Source organism: Cataglyphis hispanica, chromosome 5, assembly GCF_021464435.1.
Source record: "Cataglyphis hispanica isolate Lineage 1 chromosome 5, ULB_Chis1_1.0, whole genome shotgun sequence".
NCBI classification, from domain to species: domain Eukaryota; kingdom Metazoa; phylum Arthropoda; class Insecta; order Hymenoptera; family Formicidae; genus Cataglyphis; species Cataglyphis hispanica.
The window spans coordinates 9,618,323-9,638,425 of NC_065958.1; the positions used below are offsets into that span (position 1 = coordinate 9,618,323).

The following is a 20,103-nucleotide window of genomic DNA, read 5'->3' on the forward strand; positions in this document are numbered from 1 at the left end:
CGTCGTTTAACGTCTGAAAACCTAAAATTAACGTCGCTTAACGTTTAAAAACCTAAAATTAACGTCGTTTAATATTGAAAAATTTCAGATTAACGTCGTTTAACGTTGGAAGTCCTGAGGTTTACGTTGCCCAACGTTGGAAAATCTAAAATTTACGTCGCGCAACGTTGGAAAACATAGAGTTAACGTCGTCCATCGTTGAAAAACTAAGGGTTTACGTCGCCCAACGTTAGGAAAAAAAAATTTATAAATAAATAAATAAAACATGAAATTTACTTTTGACAACTTTTGATTTTTTGGGGTCTATTTCACTGGCCTTCGCTCTTCTCCATCTGTCCTGTCCGCCAAATTGATTAATACAATTCGAGATAGAATTAAAAAAAAAACAAACACTGTATAAACGTTTTAATATTTATTTCATAATTCATTAGGCTACAAATTATTAATGTCACTGCTATGTATAAAATGCTGTTATAATTCACTTTATTCGTATACGATAAAATCAACACGTTGGAATGTATACCTTTCAAATACTTTCTCAGAAATGACGTACATGCACACGAAAAAAAAAATTTACCTACACGGATACATACACATACATGCATACACTTATTTACATATATATTTTTTCTATATAATAAGTATTTTATATAATTCTATATAATAAGTATTTCAAAATGACACAGTATTTTACTTTTTTTACTTCTAATCTTAAAAAAAAAGAAACATCTATGACAAAATACTATTACCTTTTATATTACGAGACATCGTATGTATGCATGTATGCATGTATGTATGTATGTATGTATGTATGTATGTATGTATGTATGTATGTATGTATATGTATGTATGTATGTATGTATGTATGTATGTATGTATGTATGTATGTATGTATGTATGTATGTATGTATGTATGTATGTATGTATGTATGTATGTATGTATGTATGTATGTATGTATGTATGTATGTATGTATGTATGTATGTATGTATGTATGTATGTATGTATGTATGTATGTATGTATGTATATATGTATATATGTATACATGTGTATACATGTGTATATGTATATATATATTTATATATTTATATTTATATTTACATTTATATTTATATATTTATACTTATATTAATATTTATTTATATTTACGCACATCATCGTACAAGTACATTGCGAGCCAACTTAATCGATTGCAAGATCGTAAATCGGCGTAATCAGACGCCATGCGATGCGAAACGCCATTAATATAATACGTAAAACCCAAATGCCTTCTATAATCTAATTGTTAAGTAAAATGTTTCGTTATTAATTATGAAACATGAAATATCGATATATTACTGTCCTTTAGGCAGTGTTTGTTCCTGATGAGAATGACATCAAGGAGAAAAGAATATCGCTTGCATACGATATGATAAAATTTCGTTCAGCTCTATAACGTGAAAAGATCGAAAAAAAAATTATATATATTTTACTATATATGGCACGTAGCTGGATCGTGTGATATAGACCACATCGATTATGTTCTATTTGAAAATATCTATCGATGAAAAATTTATAAATAATATAATTATGATTGAAACAAATAAATCTTATGATTGAAACAAATAAAATTATTGCTTCCTAAATACGGAAATTGTACACGTAATGTAGTCGCGTTGGTATTTGTTTTGTTAATTAAAATAAGCGAGTAAAATAACTTGTTGAAACTTTTATAGTGACAACAATAATTACTTGATAGAATATTTTACTCATTTTCCTTTTCTTCTTTTTATATAATTTAAACCGTGAGGCACCAACGATAAACTATAAAACGCATTGTCGTCGATTGACAATTGCCTTTCGCGATTCGTGAACGCGATTGTCGTATATTCTTGTAATATACGATGTGACCATTCTTGTAATATTTATCTGTCGTTTTAATATGGTTCGAAAAATAACGCGATACATACGGTTCAACGTATGTTTCAAGATTTAGATATCTTATAGAATGCGAAATATACATCGTTGCATTTAACTAGAGACCGTATATTATGGTAAATGTTACTTCGCTTTTTTTATAGATAATCGTTGGACAAAGTTACATCCATTGTTACGCGAAACAAATTTATATCGAATTTTTATCAGTTCGACATTTTATCCTCGATGAGATATATCTTAAAAAAAATAAATAAAAGTTTTTTAATACACTGATGAATATTTCATCTAACGTATATAGAAAAATATACGCGTAATATTGTGGTAGAACTAGTACTTTTCGCAAAGATAAACTCGAAAAATTCACTCATTTTAATTGATTCGATAATCGAGCTATGAATCAAAGATTCTGATCTTCGTCCTCTTCACCACCAAAATTTTCTTCGCTGTCTTGACGATCGATAGCTACGAATACGGCTTTGAAACCTTTGCCCGAAATTGTATCGTCCGTTCTGAATCTTACCAGCAGCGCTTCGTTTATAGAGTAAAAATCCGTGGCATTCTACGAGGTAATAATCAAAATTTCATATATAATGATTGTTTTTCGTATAAGTATCTAAGTATGTTATGTTATATATGTATAACATCATTATTCGATCTAACGTTATTAAACATCGATTCAAAATTCGATTTTTAAGTGAATACACTTACGGAATTACCACAAAATCGCCCGTATGGCGGGCTGGATGCGTCTAACCCGGAGAATACTTCGACGAAATCGTATCCACATTCGGTTTCGTATTCGAGTTGAAATGAAAGAAAAGATAAACGAATACTTTTGCCAAGTGGTGCTTCTATTATCCAGTCGCAATCGGTTCTATGATCGTAATTATGATAACCGTATTTAGCGTGAGAATATAAATACTTCGTTTTATCCGTTGCCATAAGATGACCACCGCAAGCTGTAACACGTATTGAAACATTATATTTTAGAGCGTGTGTATGTGAGCAATATACCATATTATACATCAATCGCGTTCAAATTACAAATCCTTTGTATTACGAAATCATTGAATTCCAAATTATTATATCGATGTTTTTGAATTAGAATTTTTGTATCGAGACTCGTTATATCGATATCGGAAAATTTACCTGTGCTATGGATCGCTAGAAATCCTTTTCTTTGCACGGAAGCGTCGCTCTTAAAGACCATGTACATTTGATTGCCAGTTGCGAGAATTGGATGCGGACCTTTGGTACCGCAAAATCTACCTAAGGTAAGGCTGTCTGCCGAATCTCCATCGTAAATAGCGATATGATCGTACGCACATTCTTGATGCGATTCCATTTCAAAAACTTTAAAGACCTAAAGAAATATGCGTGTTCTTTTTTTTCTGTAAAATGTCTTTTTTCTCTTTCGAATACTCTTTTTTTTTACCAAAGCAAAATTAAAATGTGTTGATGATATAATTATTGTTACTATGCGAAATAAAAATACGAACCAATTTTATCCGATGGCCTGGTTTTGTAGTAAAATGCCAAACGCAATCTTTACGACTGGGATAGTAATCCGGATAATTCGGTGAGGTAATTGTTCCCACGGGGGCGGTAATCTCGTATTTACAACCACCTTCTTTACAATCGAGACCATTTTCGTGAAGTGTAAAACCATTGTGGCAAGAGCACTGATAAGAACCTATCGTATTTTTGCACTCGTGCTGACATCCTCCATTGTTATTGGCACATTCATCCATATCCGTAAAAAATATAGCAGCAAAGCCTGATTTTTGGACGCTGTTTAATAAAACATGTAGCGCAAATCACAAGCATTAATCGTATCTTTTAACAAGTGTCTCAACATTTACGCTAATGTACTACAATTTTATATACGAATATTTTAAGATTGTTTCGTAAAAATTTCATATATATTATATTTAATATTTTTATAATTAATATTATTTACATATTTTTGCATTAATGTAGTAAATGTAATTAAAGTCTAATATTATGGCTCCTTTATATTTTGCACATCGGTAACATATTTTCAATTTTGATACACGCATTATAGCGTGTGCATGTGCGTGTGTGTGTGTGTGTTAATTTGATTTATATTTTTTTATTTATTCATCTACTTATTTATATAAAACTAATTTAACCAATTTAATTTTAAATCTTTTCAATTAATTATATGAGACAAAGAGAGCATGTTCTTTGTGTAAGAACGAAAGATTATCTCAATTATAAACGTTATCGAAGCGTATAATGAACAAAAAATTTAATTTTGTATTTTTTTTACAAGATATAAATAATCCAATATCTGTTAAACTAAATATTGGAAAAATAGACAAATGTGAAACAAAACCTGTTATCGGATGTGAAGGTGATTCTCATGAAATTGCCTTCGGATGTTATTAATGGCGGTAATCGAACACCGCAAAATAATCCGTGCTTTCTGAGAACATCGTCACCAAGCTTACTAGCCACCTCCACGGAATCGTATTCGCATTCCTCCTGATATAAATTATTGCCCTCGAGATCGAAATGCGTAAAATTTAGAGTAATACGATATTGAGGTGGCGCGATAATTTCCCAGACGCAATTTTTGTTTCCTGGATATGCTTCGGGAAAGGATGGACTCGTAATGGTACCATTACTATCGTCGAAAAATCCACCGCATGCATCTGTAAAAAAAAATATAGAGTATTATTACTTGGACTGGAATTATTTAAACGAATTAAACAAATGTTCCGCTTTCGAGATAATTATTGTATCTTGCCTTCGCAATGCTTGCCATCGGAATGTAACTCGTAACCGATTTTACAAGAACATTCGTATCCACCGAGCGTGTTGGTACAATCGTGCTCGCAACCGTGATCCGTTAATACGCATTCGTCGAACTCTTAAACATTGTTAAAGTAACATTGTTTATAACAAGTTACGTTAAAAACAATTGTAATAAACATCTTCTCGCGATGCGAGATTATATCCTGCGCCGCGATGTATGCTCCTATCTATGTTATATGCTATACACACCTTTCATAAAAGTTGCCGAGAAGCCAGCCTTTTGCACAGAACCGTCGCTGACGAACTTAACGAGCAGCTTATTCCCCGTCGACTTGATATCTGGTGGTATCTTGTACCCACAATAAACGCCGATTAAGGGGGAATCGTTGTTATGTCCGTCACGCACTTCGACGTAGTCGTACACGCAATTGTCATGGTTCTCGATTTCGAAAGACTGAAACTTCAAGGCCACTTGATAGTTGTTGGGTACAGATAGTTTCCACACGCACTCTTTACTGGATTGATATTCTTCTGGATAATTTGGTGATTCCAAATGACCTATGCCATCTAATTCGACATCACCGCCGCAAACAGCTTCGTAACTAGCCGTGAAGCCGCGATGGCTATTTAACTTACTGGACGTCACGTACGTTACCAGCATACGACTTCCGCTCGACACTATTGGCTCGTGCATTTTACCACTGCCGCAATATCGACCTAAATTAGATGAAGTGTATTATGAAAAAAAATGGATGGAATCGCAATTTTTGGGTGCTGCTCGGAGTGCATACCAATTTATTTAGAGCTAATTACGTACATTCTTCTGACAATATACGTACAACACCTTCACTTTTTTTCGTATTCTCATTATTGAGATTGTTAGATGCGATTAAATATAGTTTGCCATAGACTTCTTTTATTTTAAAACAGATTCTTACCTAATACTCGACTCTTGTACCAATATCCATCTCGAATTTCAAGATAATCACTGCGGCAAAAATTGCTTTTCAGTATATCGAGAAATGTAATGTTTAAGACGATACGTTCACCATGTGTCGCCGTAATCCTCCATTCGCATCGATCCCCATCGGTAGATGGAGAATTATTCGGGGATCCGAAAACACCACTATTCTCCTGAAATGTTCTACCGCATTCTGCAAAAATCGATTTATTTAATCGGATAAAAACTAAATTAGTCGAAAACTAAATTAGAAAAATGCTCGCAAATATCTCATGAAAAAGAATGTAGTCGACAAAATTAAAAATTTCAGTTTAAACGTGTCCATTATATATATATATATATATATATATATATATATATATATATATATATATATATAAAATATATCAACTATACAAAGAAAGATTGGACTATAAATTATCTTCTAAAAACATTATAATTTATCAAGCCTTTTATAACAAAATTCTAGCAGAAATAAAGATATTAGATATATTAGATATTGAAATTCTTACTGTGACATTTATATAACAAATTTGTTTGCGCGATATCGCCCTCGCTCAGTCTGATTCTTTGTCCAATCTCGGGTCTCTTTTTTCCATGAGATTCCATAGGTAGGATTGTGTCAAGATAAGTACCTTTCGAAAAGGTATTCTTTGCATAGTGCATTATGGAATCATAATCATAGGGCAAGCCAAGTGAATTCACTTCTTCTTCTGTCAATTTATTAAAATTATATTCTTGACCTGTAAAAAAGTATAGTATTTCTTTTTTTTGTACCCTAATAAGAAAATCTTTTAGAGCAATATTTTAGAAATACATATCATCCCTTTTTTTCTTTAGCAAAGAGAATGTAATTATTGCAAAGTTCCAATTGTGTGTACCAACTGGCTGCAATTAAATTTTTACTTAAAAAAATTAGTTTACAAAATTAGTTTAAAAACACAAGTTTTGTTATCTTTTTATATCATCTTTCCAAATATTAATTTGGTAAGATTATTTAATTCCTTTTCAATCTATATATATATATATATATATATATATATATATATATATATATATAATATTATATCTCAAATATATCTCTCAAATTGAATTTGTATTAGTTTAAAGCTAACATAATAACATAATAGCATTGATTTCAAATTCAATATCTCAGTACAAATTGGGATATCGCTTACCACTCATAATGTTATCTCGGATGATTTGTACATGACGGTCGCGATCCGGTCGAGTATGCTCGTGCCAAAATCCAACGACATGACCTAACTCGTGTACAACTATGCCAAACTTATCACAGTTTTTTCCAATACTAATAGCTTGCGGTCCATTACCTCTTTTTCCGACAAAGGAACAACATCTATAAAGAATATTTTATTATATATATTATTAAACGCAGTCCATTATTCATATTTGTTTCCTTGACAAATTTGAAATCATAATCACATAAATAAACAAACAATAGAAAGGATTTTGTCTTGCATGCAATATGTATCTAATTATTATAAATTATTTTACACGCAAGAGAGAGAGGAGTAGAAGTAAAAGAAAGATATCAACATAATTCAAAATTAGAATTATTTATACGACAAAACAATTAAATGGAAGTTATATTTACTTTATTGTGTATATCGATATATCTATAGTATTATTTTAGTACGGCGCAACTCACCCGCAAGGTCTTTCTGTAAATAGAATATAATTCGGATGCTCTCTGGATACCCTCTCCACAAATTTAACGCAAGTGAAGTTTTCCCAGTGTCTCATTGCCTGTTTGAATAATGCTTTATGTGCGCCAGAAAAATTTCCATCAATTTCGTAGGGAATCACGCCATGATCCCATACTCGCTCTTTCCTCGCAGTAGCCGCTCGACGTATTCTGCTTAAAAAGTTTTTTGTACCACGCTTGCTTGCAAAGTATTTCGACTTATGGTTCATATCATAGAATTCAATGGAACGGAGATGTCGATCGTGTATAGATATGATTTCATCAGATGCATCGGTAATAAAGTCATGCATTCGTCGATTGCAATGACGCTGAGAACATCTTCCTAAAATTCTAAAAATAACATACAAACGTCTTGTATTTATTTTTTACTATACTTGGTTTGCGCTATCCGCGCGCGCACACGCACTATATTTTGTTTTATGATTTGTTTTATTATATTGCACAAAATATAAATGGAAAGAATTTTAAGCGTGAATATTCTTTCATATATACAATATATGGTATCATATATCTTCATCATATAAACATATATTTGTGTATATTGCTAATATTTTATGTAACAGTTTTGTTATTGTAGTCTTGCAAGCAAAATTTACTTTCTGGCGAGCAAAATGCATCAAGAATATTAATTAAAAATATAAGTAAAATAAAGCTGTTATCAAAAAGACAAAATTCACAAGATAAAGAAATATTATGCGTTTACTATTGTGCAAAATATGTAATTTTAAAAGTAATATAACACGCTTCTTTATCCAAAAGCAAGCATTAAGAGAAAGAGAGAGAGAAAGAGAGAGAGAGAGAGAGAGAATTGAATCTCAAAGAGTAGTAATAAAAGCGGATAGTTAAGTGAAGGCATTACAAATGGGTAATTTTTACAAATGGTAATTTTTTTTACGAAAGCGAAAAAAATTTAAGTATTTTCAAAATAGACATTTCTCGATATATATATATATATATATATATATATATATATATATATATATATGTTTGTGTGTGTGTGTGTGTGTGTGTTGTGCAAACAATCGAGAACATGACAAAAATGGAGCATCCTGCTGTACCCAATACTTGAAAGAATTTCTCTTCGTGTTTCGAGTTAATTATAAATCGCACGCACGCTTTACGATTTTTATTTCACTCATTTATAAGAGCTAATTACCAAAGATGTAGACGTAATTCACCTCCGTTACTCGAGTCTACTTTTCCAGTCAGCCAGCCCTAATTGATAGCAGTTATGAGACAAGGCGTTTCTGAATCAGTAGGGCATCACGATTAATTAACGTGTCTCGCATGTGAATCGCATATAGATACTCATATAAGCATCATGAGAAGATGAGAAGTATAAAAGAGTGCGTTAATGCATCCGGTTTTGAGATACATTTACTATGCTTCCTCTATATAGTTCGTTACCTTTACTACCGTTATTGCGAGAGTAACAATCAATTCCGCTTCGACGTAGTATACTATAATTGATGTTGACATTCAAGAAGTGTTACTATATGTGTACGCGCATACTCGGAAAAAGAAAAGATACTGATACCATAAATGTCCCATGTTCCTTTTATAATCACTAGAAATGCAAGAAAAGCATCTCGCCACGACATAATCTATAGAATAAGACGTGACGAATTTGTGCATCAATAATATTGATTAATGCACTGAGAAATATATACTTTATATATAATTTGTTAATGCTGTCAAAGCGAAGAATCACAATGATGGCGTTACTAAATTTGAAATTTGCATAATAATTAATACAATAGGTGTTTTTCAGTTTAAAAAAATTTATCATGCTTTGATAGATTTTTAAAATAATTAAGCGTTTTTTTTTTAAGAACAATATGAGCTGATAGAATATATCCTATCTCTTTATTTACCGAATTTTGCGTTTCATAGCAAAGCTTTGTTTGTAGAGTATGCTTTATACACATTATATATTACATATTGTACTATTCTCTAATGGGGTGAAAATTTGAAAGGATCGCGATACATACGTATACATATTAGGGATTGAGGGAAAATATGTTTTTAATGTTTAATTAAGGAATTATACTTTCACACATATGACATTGTATGATAATGCGCGAGACGGATACCTTATAATCAAACATAACGGTATAAAACATTGCTGCCAATGACAAGTTATTGGCAGTTTGAGAGCTAAAAATGCCTGGACAGTATCGAACCCCATTTTCCAGCGTTTTACGATGACGACCATTGTTATCGGTATGCGAAATGACTGTGCTAGTGAAAATGCCATTAGCGATACTTGAAAGTTGGTGCTCTTACCACTAGCCAAATAGAAAAATAGAGCCATGCCAAATCGCGAATCGCGAGTATTCACTATCTAATCATGAGTTTAATCGATGAGCTTAAAATAATTTATATGAGCTTATAATAATTTATATTTATACCAAAACAGAAAATTGCCTCTATCTCCGTTAATAGTAACAATTTTATTTGCATATACGCTAGCATTGTTATAAAAAAAAATTTCAAAAAATCAAAGCAAATTTAAATTTCAAGTAGGCCTGTGTTTATCGGTTTATCGATTAACAATTCTTCATTTTTAATGCATCTGAATAAATGCAAACGTAGGGTATCAATTGTTTGAAATCTATATTACATCTAATAAATCTTACCAAAAAATTTTCCAAAATTATTGAAATATGTGTTACACAATTAATTAATTACAGGTGATAGTAATAGACTAGCTTTTTTTAAATAATGCCCCAATTTGTATATTTAATTAAATTTTTATTTGAGTTTTCCTACCTTTTACGATGATGACGTCGCTGTCGTCGATTCGATGGATTTTGGGTATTCATTTCAGGTTTCGCGTTAAATGTTTCCTTGATGCTGTCTGTATATACGTGACCTATATATTTATTACCCTCGGTAGTAAAAGCTGTAGAGGGTAAAAATTCGAGAGGTATGTCATGATTCGAGTATTTAGCTTTCACTGATTCTGATATCGATACCGTCCTCGAAATCTGTCGACGAGCTTGTTTTTCGAAATACCTTTTTTTCGAAGCTTGAGTCGAGGATTCCAATCTAATGGTACATAAACACAAACAATTGGCAATTAATATAATTTGTCTTACATACTATTTACACATGTATTTAATTATACATATATGTATGTATATGTACATGAGTAGCCAATAACAAATAAGTAGAAAGCTTATATTTTTGTTTGCGCGTGCATATGTATACACAAATGAGATGTTTTTAGAAAATACGCATTGTTATTTACTTTCAGATAAATCAATGACACTTATTGTTTATAATACGTCTAATAAATAATAAAATTTAAATTACACTCTACTTTTCTGAACCCTAAAATTTTATCGATATTTTCTCGTGCATGATATCTATTTAAAAAATATGCGATAGAAACAATAAGATATAATATGAGATATATATTTCATACCAAATATGTATATTATTCTAACATTTAAATTCTCGTATCGTACAAAAAACAATAAGTACACATTTATGATATAATACCTAATCGCAAAACCTTCATTTTTCACTGCAGGATTAATATTATCGCTTCTATGATTAAAGCTGAAATCACCATCAGGTTCGTCATCCATTTTATATTGATTGCGATCTATCATAATGGACTTTGGCTTTTTTTGAATAACCGCATCGCCATGTTCAGTGAGCATGTGTTCATTAACACCTCGTTCACTTTTAAACTGAAGAATTTCTAAAAAATAAAATAAAATAAATATTTCCTTTTGCATCAGATATTAGAAGCATAGCATAGATACATATATATCATATATGTATCTATGCTATCACATATGTAACAAGCACGTAAATAAGTATGCAAATATTAAAGAGCTCATTGCGTCTAATGTGTTTAGCTTTATTAACCGATAATCATGTTATATATTATCAATATTCTAATAATTTCAACAAAAAAGTTACCATTGATCATTTAGCATAGAACATAGTGGATATATATATATATATATATATATATATATATATATATATGTATCATAAAATAATTTACTTGTACCCGTAAGTCCTTCTTCTTCTACTTGAAGACCCTCGTTTAATATTTCTTCTCTGTACTTCTTTAATTCTTCCAAATAGCTTTTATTTAACTTTTGCTCGCGCCATTCTGTCTCATATTTGATATTTGGCAGTGCAATGTCACCGAGAAAGCCGCCTGAAATTAATTGTACGCGATACATATATTGTTATGTAATTCCATTAGCAAACTGAGTGCGTGTAACAAATTAGAATTTTTCCAATCTCCGATGTCACGAGCATACATGCATACATGCGTGCGTTGGTGCTCGTTTCGATTAATTAATTAGACGCTCGCGCACACATACCATCACATCTCGATAGGTATTAACGAGGTTGAAATCGCCGCATTCGCGAGGACATATCCGTAAATACAGTCTCGTAGCAATGAGTTGCATCAGAGCCGCAATTACAGTTCATCGAGCCATATATGCATTTATATGCATACGCACGCAAAATATACAAAAATTAATTCTGACGATATTATATATATAGACAATAATTTAATAGACATTAAATTTACTAATATATATCATATGAAATATTTTCAAAGATTTTTCTGCGCAATTAACTTTATACAACAATTTATATCTATTTTCTCTAAAATCACATTTTTAAAGCTAAAGTTTTTTCACATTTTCCAAAATTCTACTATTATCTTTGTAATAAGTAGTACCAGCTAATCGTCTTAGAGTGTAATCTTGGTAATACATTTTTAATAGACAACATTGCAAAAAAGAATTTTAATCACAATATATATGTAAGATTGCTACATACACATACATATTTATGTGTGTGTATTTTCTACATAAAATCACATATGCGACCCTGCACAGATTCCGTACGCGAATGCATGTATATGCACAAACCACGTAATGCCAAATCCCTGTCCGTTTCGAACGGGTGATTTTGTTCCATTCAAGCGAGAACATAATCTGAATGTTCGCATAAAATAATGATATTGATCCTTCATAATAAATGATAAACATTTTTTCGAATATTTAATGTATAAGAATTCTTCGCGCTCAACATATTTTTTCTATTATCTAATGTTTTCAATGTGCTTAATCGTGCTATGCGCGCGCGCGCGTGTGTGTGTGTGTGTGTGTGTGTGTGTGTGTGCGTGCGTGTGTGCGTGTGTGTGCGCGCGCACGCATTTTAATATTATTTTATATTTTTTCCAATGTTTTCTTCTCATAAAGCAAAATAATTCTCAGAAAACAGAAAAAAATAATCTCGTAATGATGTAAATATCATTTTTGTTTCATTTAAAAAAGTTTTGCCAGAATATTTTTCTCAGCAAAATAAAATTTTAAAATTAAAGAAAGTGAAGAAAAAGAAAGAGAGAGAGAGAGAGAGAGAGAGAGAGAGAGAGAGAGAGAAATAAACAAACATTTGACAGAATAAAATAGTTAAGAGCTACTTTCAATTAACTGAATAAGTTTGTATCGTACTGAAAATCTCACGATAGTCGCGAGCAATGTTATCGTAATTATTTAAATACTTTCTTAAACAAATACTATCCTAATTTTAATTCTTTTTTCTTCCATCTTTCTCAATCGCATATAAATATTTTTAATTTAGGAATCTATGAATAAACAATTCTAAGAATCCTTGAATAAACAAAACATGTTAAAACATTTAACTTGAAAAGAATATAATAATTATCTTACATTTATGTTTATTGAAAGAAAAAACATGTATATTCCAAATAGTATAATATATATATATATATATATATATATATATATATATATATGTATATATATACTACTATATGTATTCTTCTTAATATATATAAATTGCTAATATATGTATTCTTCTTAATATATATAAATTGCTAATATATGCGACTGACTGAATAGTGAAGCTTACGTTTTAAGAACGCGATTAATAGAGCGTGTAGATTTTCGGCTCAAATATTATTTTACATCGCTACTAGTAGAGGAGTAGATTTATTATTTATGAAATATACGAAAAAAATAATAAACACGAAAAGACGAAGATGATGTGCAAACCGGAAAAATGAAGAATAACTGATGCTCTCACTCTCTCAATATTTCGATTCTCAACATAATGCGATATTACATACATATGCGTGTATTACATACATATGTCCACAGATTATGTGAGTATGTGTATGAGTATGTGCTGTATTGATTCGAATGGAGAAGCCTCTCGCACATCGCAGTGAGTCTCTATAGCGCGTCGGATTAAACGCTTGCGTACACTACTGATGTCAATTTTATTATATCTACTTTCTCATTTTTTTTCGTTTCACACGCAATGACATAATAATCAATATTGACTTTTTTTCTACTAATTGAGTGACAATGATTAAAATTCAATCTTTGCGACACGATAGAATCGTGGTATCAAAAAAGGGTTTTTGTCACATGAACCATTATCGCTATAACCACAATTAAATATCATAATAATGGAAAAGCTTGTTATATATCGAGAAAGTATATCGAGAACTTTTATTTATTTTTAAATGATTTTCAATATTGCGATGAAAAAGAAATGCCAAAAACCAGCAAGAGAGAGAAAGAGGGAGAGAAGGAGAGAGGGAGTGGGGGAAAGAGAGAGAGAGAGAGAGAGAGAGAGAGAGAGAGAGAATTACCGCATTAATAAAACATTCCAAAAAACATTTATAAACATTAATATATTAAAATAATAAATATCCATAGTATTGATTACACGCTCTTTACGGATATGCGATTATTTTACCGCTCGAGAATGTAATTATTGTACAGAGGTGTTAAATAAATGTATTAAATAAAAGAATATGCAGTTTCCACGCTAATAACACAAGAAGAGAGCATTTTTATTAAGAAATAACTCTGTTCGCGAGGTGACTACCACTTATTATTTACGGAGCAGTAGCCAGCACACACGTATTAATAATGATTTATATTTACATTAATGTACGCAATAATGTCATTTTTATCTGCGCACAATGATTGTGATAATTTCATTGCAATAATCGAAGCTTGTGAAATTCATTTCAATCACACAAGAAGTGTAAATGAAAAATATTTTTCAGTTGGCCCCAATATTTTGACCTTCTTTTTCACCACTCTTTCGTAACGGTTCGTCTTTCATTCCAGATGAGTATTCGACCTAATCCCGAGGGATAAATCTTTATCACGTCTGACTTTTGCATCACTTTTTACTTACTGAGTTTGATTCGATTGAATGTTGTACAGAAAGTTCCACGTTCATTCCACAAATAATAATAAAAAAATATAATTACTTTTTTGTCAAATCTCTAAAGAATGAGTATAAAAAATAAAACCAAGTACAAAAAGTACAAAATAGAAGTAAAAGAAATAAACTCTTAAGATCCAGATTCAAAGACAATAAAATCACGATTAATGAAAAAGTTGAGGCTGGCATAGAAAAAGCGATATAATACAATAATAATTTCAAAATACGTAAAATAAAATTCTGTGATATCCATTATTATGCTATAACTTTATATACTTGAGAGATGTTAATTTTGTATCTCAAGTATGTATAACAAAATTCGATAATTACAATTATGACATGCATCATGTAATATCATATCATTGTTCTTTATAAAATCGAATGTAATAAATATACGTAGTGAAATATCTAAAACTTGGATGCTCAATAAATATTGTTCTAAATAAATGGTAAAACATTCTCGTTTTCTCATCTGGAATTAAAGAAAAAGTCGCATCGACTGCGTGCCAGAGGCGTGTCAAGAGTTGAAAGGTTATCTTCCTAGCGTGATAATCGAACAAACAGAGGAAAGCAAGGCGAATGGCATGATACATGTTGGCTTAATCGAGGATTGGCCATGATTGACTTGCAGTGATTTATGATGCAGCTATTGTGAATTGTGAATAATACTTTCTCTATTTTGCAAATTTATATACATATATAATTACATTTCACAATAGGTATTTTCAATTATACGTATATAAATGTGTAAAAGAGAATTGTGTGTGCACAAAATCGTGTCGACATAACGCAATTTGTACGCATCTGTCGTTTTCGTTATTTCCAATATTAATTATTACGAAAATCAATTCCTAAACAAACTTCTCTCATCTTCCTAATCAAACTCTTGTTGAACTATAAATTCTCTATTTATTTACCTTCATTTTCTATTAATTTCTATGGTTCTCATATAATATAAATGTTAATCATGTATATATCAATCGTACGATTAATCGTATGTTTTTGCACAATATTGCGTATATTAAGTATATATTTTTTCACAATATATAGTGTCAAGATAAGCTCCTAATATATAATGTTATATGAATGGATGCATATTCGATAATTAAATTTCGAGATCTTCCACGAAACTTTGTATGCGCATCGGATAATATTATTGAAGGCAGATGTATATAATTTTATATCTCGTGTGAAACTTGGATTGTAAAATGTGTTTTAATATTTAGTATATCAATTATGATTTTAAATAAAATGTCGCAATTGCAAGAAGAGATTTCATGTGTTACATAAAATATGTACAACAAACTTATCTATATAATGATAATTTTTACATTCTTCATACTTAGCTGTATGACTTTGGAAAAGTTGATTTTAATAATATAATGCGAAAGGCGTAAAATTTATACTGAAAAATTTATTCTACGTAATGTACTGACTGCATTATTATTTTATATAATTATACTATTAGTTTTTCCAAAGTCGCAAATGTTTTTCGCTTAGAGTGTTTGCTTAGAGTTATAACACTTGAAAACGTAAAATATATTTTTCACAAACGCTTGTATTGCACTATAACACATATATTGCTAAGCATTTTATTAAAACTGCTTTATTATTATTGCCGGTACTGGCCCGGGAATAAATAGAAGAGAGAAATAAAAAAGATAAATGGCAAAGGAATGAGAGAAAGAGAGAGAGAGAGAGAGAGAGAGAGAGAGAAAATAAATGAAAGAGAAAAAAAAAGAGAAAGAAAGAGTAATTCACGAACGTACGTTCGCTAAGATAAAAATTTAATATAAAGCGACATATACGCAAGCATGCGTGCATGTATATACGCGCACATGAGCCAATTTCAACAAAACTTAAAATTTTGAAAAAAAATGTACATTTTTTCTCTCATTAAATATTGTTTATTATAAAATTAAACTTTTTTGATAAATAAAATAAATATAATCTTACAATTAGTCCTTTTCACTTTGAAGACGTTTCAAACATCTTTTTAAAATTGACTAGAGAAAGAAAGAGAGAGAGAGAGAGAGAGAGAGAGAGAGAGAGAGAAAGAGCACAAAGATTTCAACTCGAACTCTATGTACAGTTGAAACAAGAAAGAGCATACGAGAATTAAAAGCACGATGATGCATCGGGATTATGGAATATGCGCGATATCACGGTAGTATATTCGAGCAGCTAACTTTTTCTTCAGCTTTCTAGAACAACACAGAGAAGAGCGGCATGCTGTTTCTTCATTAACAAAGTATATTTTGAAGCAGTATGACATACTGCTCTTTATATGAGAACTCACTACAATTTATTTCAATATAATTAAAAGTTAAAAATTCCGTAAGCTGAGTAAAACTTTTTAAAATTTCTTTTGCATAAAATAATAACGCTAACAATATGTACGAATTTATATATATATATATATGTATATTTGATTATTTAAAATTTTCTTTCCATTTATAATAGTATAATACATACATATGCAGATACTTTTGCCGTAATGATCTAGTAGTTAGAAAAATTTAATTGTGAAAGATTTTTCTTTAAGAATTTTAAGAACAAGTGTAACACGCAAAATGGAAAAATATAATTCCGTAAAATTCATCGCGTTCGTATCGGAAATAATACTCCGCCAACCTGTCGATTATACAAAATATCGTCGACTTTGATCTTCATCCAAGTTGCTGAAATTCTTCACAAAGGACGAATAATTCAAAGACTTCCGCTAACAATCTACATTGTGTCCATTAAAGTTGCAAACAGCGAACACTAGACATCATTTCTTCTACGACAAGTCGCAATTAGCAATAGCCAATAAAGATCTCGTCTATAACTACTTTGTAGCAATAGTATCACTTTAAATTTTTTTTCCCTCTTTTACTTTGTTCTAACAATTTTCAAAAGTTTCAATAAATCGAGTAATTTTTTTTTAATATTATTATTATTATTATTTCGACAATCACGTTATTATTCATAACGCGTAAAAACTGTTTATTTATATACAATTATAGTATATATTTGTCCTAGATTGACAACTTATATATTTATGGTATTATATTATATATTTATCTATTTTTACTACTTCTCTCTCTCTCTCTCTCTCTCTCTCTCTCTCATTTCGTTTTCATTGTATGTATTTGTTACTAACTATCTTAGCCGGTCGTTAAATCAAATTGATTGTTTAATTATTTATTTTAACATTTACATTGGTATTTTCTATACACATAAATATCTAAAAACTGTATAGCCCAAGTATAATATAGTAAAGAATATAGTGTAATGTAGTAAAGAAGATATATTTTTAAAATCTCTAGTATAAAAATTTAATATATTTAATTCATTTTAATTTGCTTTTGAAATACAATTTTGATGATAATAGTACATACTGTGCGCGTCGCGCTTAAGAAATTAAATTAAATTACGAGATGTGTGGCTATAAAATAAGCATACTATTTTTTCTTTAAATTCTTTGTACGAATGTCAGTTATCAACGAGTGAGACCATTTTAAAGCTTCAAATCAAATCCATCAAAAGTCTGTAAAAGTTTTATCATCATCGGACGTACGCGTCATGAAATATGTCGCCCGAAGGGCCTTGCAAAAATTGCATTTCACTATAAAAATACAATGAAGCAAAGAATATCAATTTTTGTGTAAAACTTGGGAATGCAACGCAAATGTACGAAATGTTGTGTAAAGAAAATTTATCGGGATAATTGTCTACTATGTACTCAAGTTTTTAAGAAAAAGAACATATTTTGAAGAAAATAAATAAATTTCTTTATTACAATTGTTTGATTTTATGCAACTTTAGTCCGGATACTGTACAGCCACATTTCGTATTTGATCAATGCGCGCAATATAATATATCCAGTTTGTCTAGCGATAGTGTATAACTATATCATCATTGTTTCCTTCACTTACCAGCTTTACAAATATCGATGTCCAAATCTCCGGTTATAATATGCGAAAATTTGACGGTGAGTAATTCTTCAATAGAGAACTTTTGTCGTCGTTTTCCGCGCTGATTCTTATCGATATCATTTTCAACGGCCCGGGCATCGATGATCTTCCCTAACAGGCAAATGATCGCGAGTACCAAAAAAGGCCTCATCTCGAGGTTATCGATCAGAATATCGATACGATGACAACGATGACGACGACGATGACGACGATGACGACGTCGTCGACGACGACGACGACGGCGGCGACGACGACGACGGCGACGGCGACGACGGCGGCGACGGCGACGACGACGACGACGACGACGACGACGACGACGACGGCGACGGCGACGGCGACGGCGACGACGACGACGACGACGACGACGACGACGACGACGACGGCGACGACGACGACGACGACGACGACGACGACGACGACGACGACGACGACGACGACGACGACGGCGGCGACGGCGGCGGCGGCGACGACGACAAGAATGGTCTTGAATATACTAATTGAATCATAACAAATCAAACGTATTATTCTCGCACACTTTTTTGTGTTAATAAAAGAAAATCCGCGCAACCGTTTAAATGTAGATATAATTTTTCGACTTAAGCGCAAGTTTTATCACATCGGTCACATCAACACATCCCGCACATTTTCATCTCGCGGCGATACGTGAGAAAAAGTGTAAATTCTCGTTTAAACAAAATAAATGCAAAGAAATGCATCATTCACGAGTTATTAAACACATTTATTCTCCAATTGATAAACGATTAAAGCTCACGTCGCGATTCGAAATCGGACAGAAAACGGACGACGGGCGATTATCCTTGCGTGGAGAACGTGGAGAACAGACTGATCGTCCCTCACAGCAAACACGACGCGTCGTCTGTTCGAAAGCGCGCGCTCGTACTGGCATCAAGTCGAGAGAGAAAGATGGATAAAGAGAGAGATACATAACGCGCGCGCACATCGTACATGTATATACATGCATGCACACATGTGCACATGTGTATATATTGGGAGGGGATGTCAGGAACCGACAACCGGTCTCCTCCCTCGCAAACTGTACCGCACGAGGGTCAACGAGGGTTGCCGAGACACTAACTGAGCTTCCGTGCCTTGACAGATGAACGGACCTAGAGGACCTTCTCGCAACAATTAAGATGTACGAATATAATATAAAATAAATACAGGTTTGTGTCAAAATGAATCACGATATAAAAACATACATCTTCTCTCTAATAAGTAAAATAATATTCCATGATTTCATGATTTCAAAGAATAATTTTATTTATTTTTATCTTTACACTACACGCATGGAAATTTTTCTATATCAAACATATGCAAATAAATTGCCTTTCCCATTTAATGAAGCTCTTCTTTAATGAAAAGGACTTGTTGCATTGGGCAAAAAAAAATTGCGTTACGATAATATATATTTCTTTTGACATAAGTTATTTAAGTGAAATTAATTATTTTCAAACTATCACTCTGACAATAATAAAATATATGCC

The 20,103-nt window shown here is 31.5% G+C and overlaps 1 protein-coding gene across 2 annotated transcripts; it reads right to left on the minus strand.

The window, feature by feature from the left end:
• Nucleotides 1-399: 399 nt before the first annotated feature.
• LOC126849939 (tolloid-like protein 2) lies at nt 400-18,781 on the minus strand. 2 transcript variants are annotated; one of them, XM_050592372.1, is made up of 15 exons: nt 18,560-18,781; nt 11,416-11,568; nt 10,893-11,097; nt 10,158-10,436; nt 7,329-7,715; nt 6,838-7,016; nt 6,172-6,402; nt 5,637-5,852; nt 4,948-5,415; nt 4,691-4,813; nt 4,277-4,595; nt 3,417-3,708; nt 3,067-3,280; nt 2,626-2,876; nt 400-2,476 (listed from the first exon to the last, which is right to left on the minus strand). In XM_050592372.1, the coding sequence occupies exons 1-15, from the start codon at nt 18,747-18,749 to the stop codon at nt 2,315-2,317; spliced, it is 3,669 nt and encodes a 1,222-aa protein (XP_050448329.1). In that variant the 5' UTR covers nt 18,750-18,781; the 3' UTR covers nt 400-2,314. The 2 variants fall into 2 exon arrangements, with proteins under 2 accessions (XP_050448329.1, XP_050448327.1); XM_050592370.1 differs by having other exon boundaries at nt 11,410-11,568.
• Nucleotides 18,782-20,103: the final 1,322 nt, after the last annotated feature.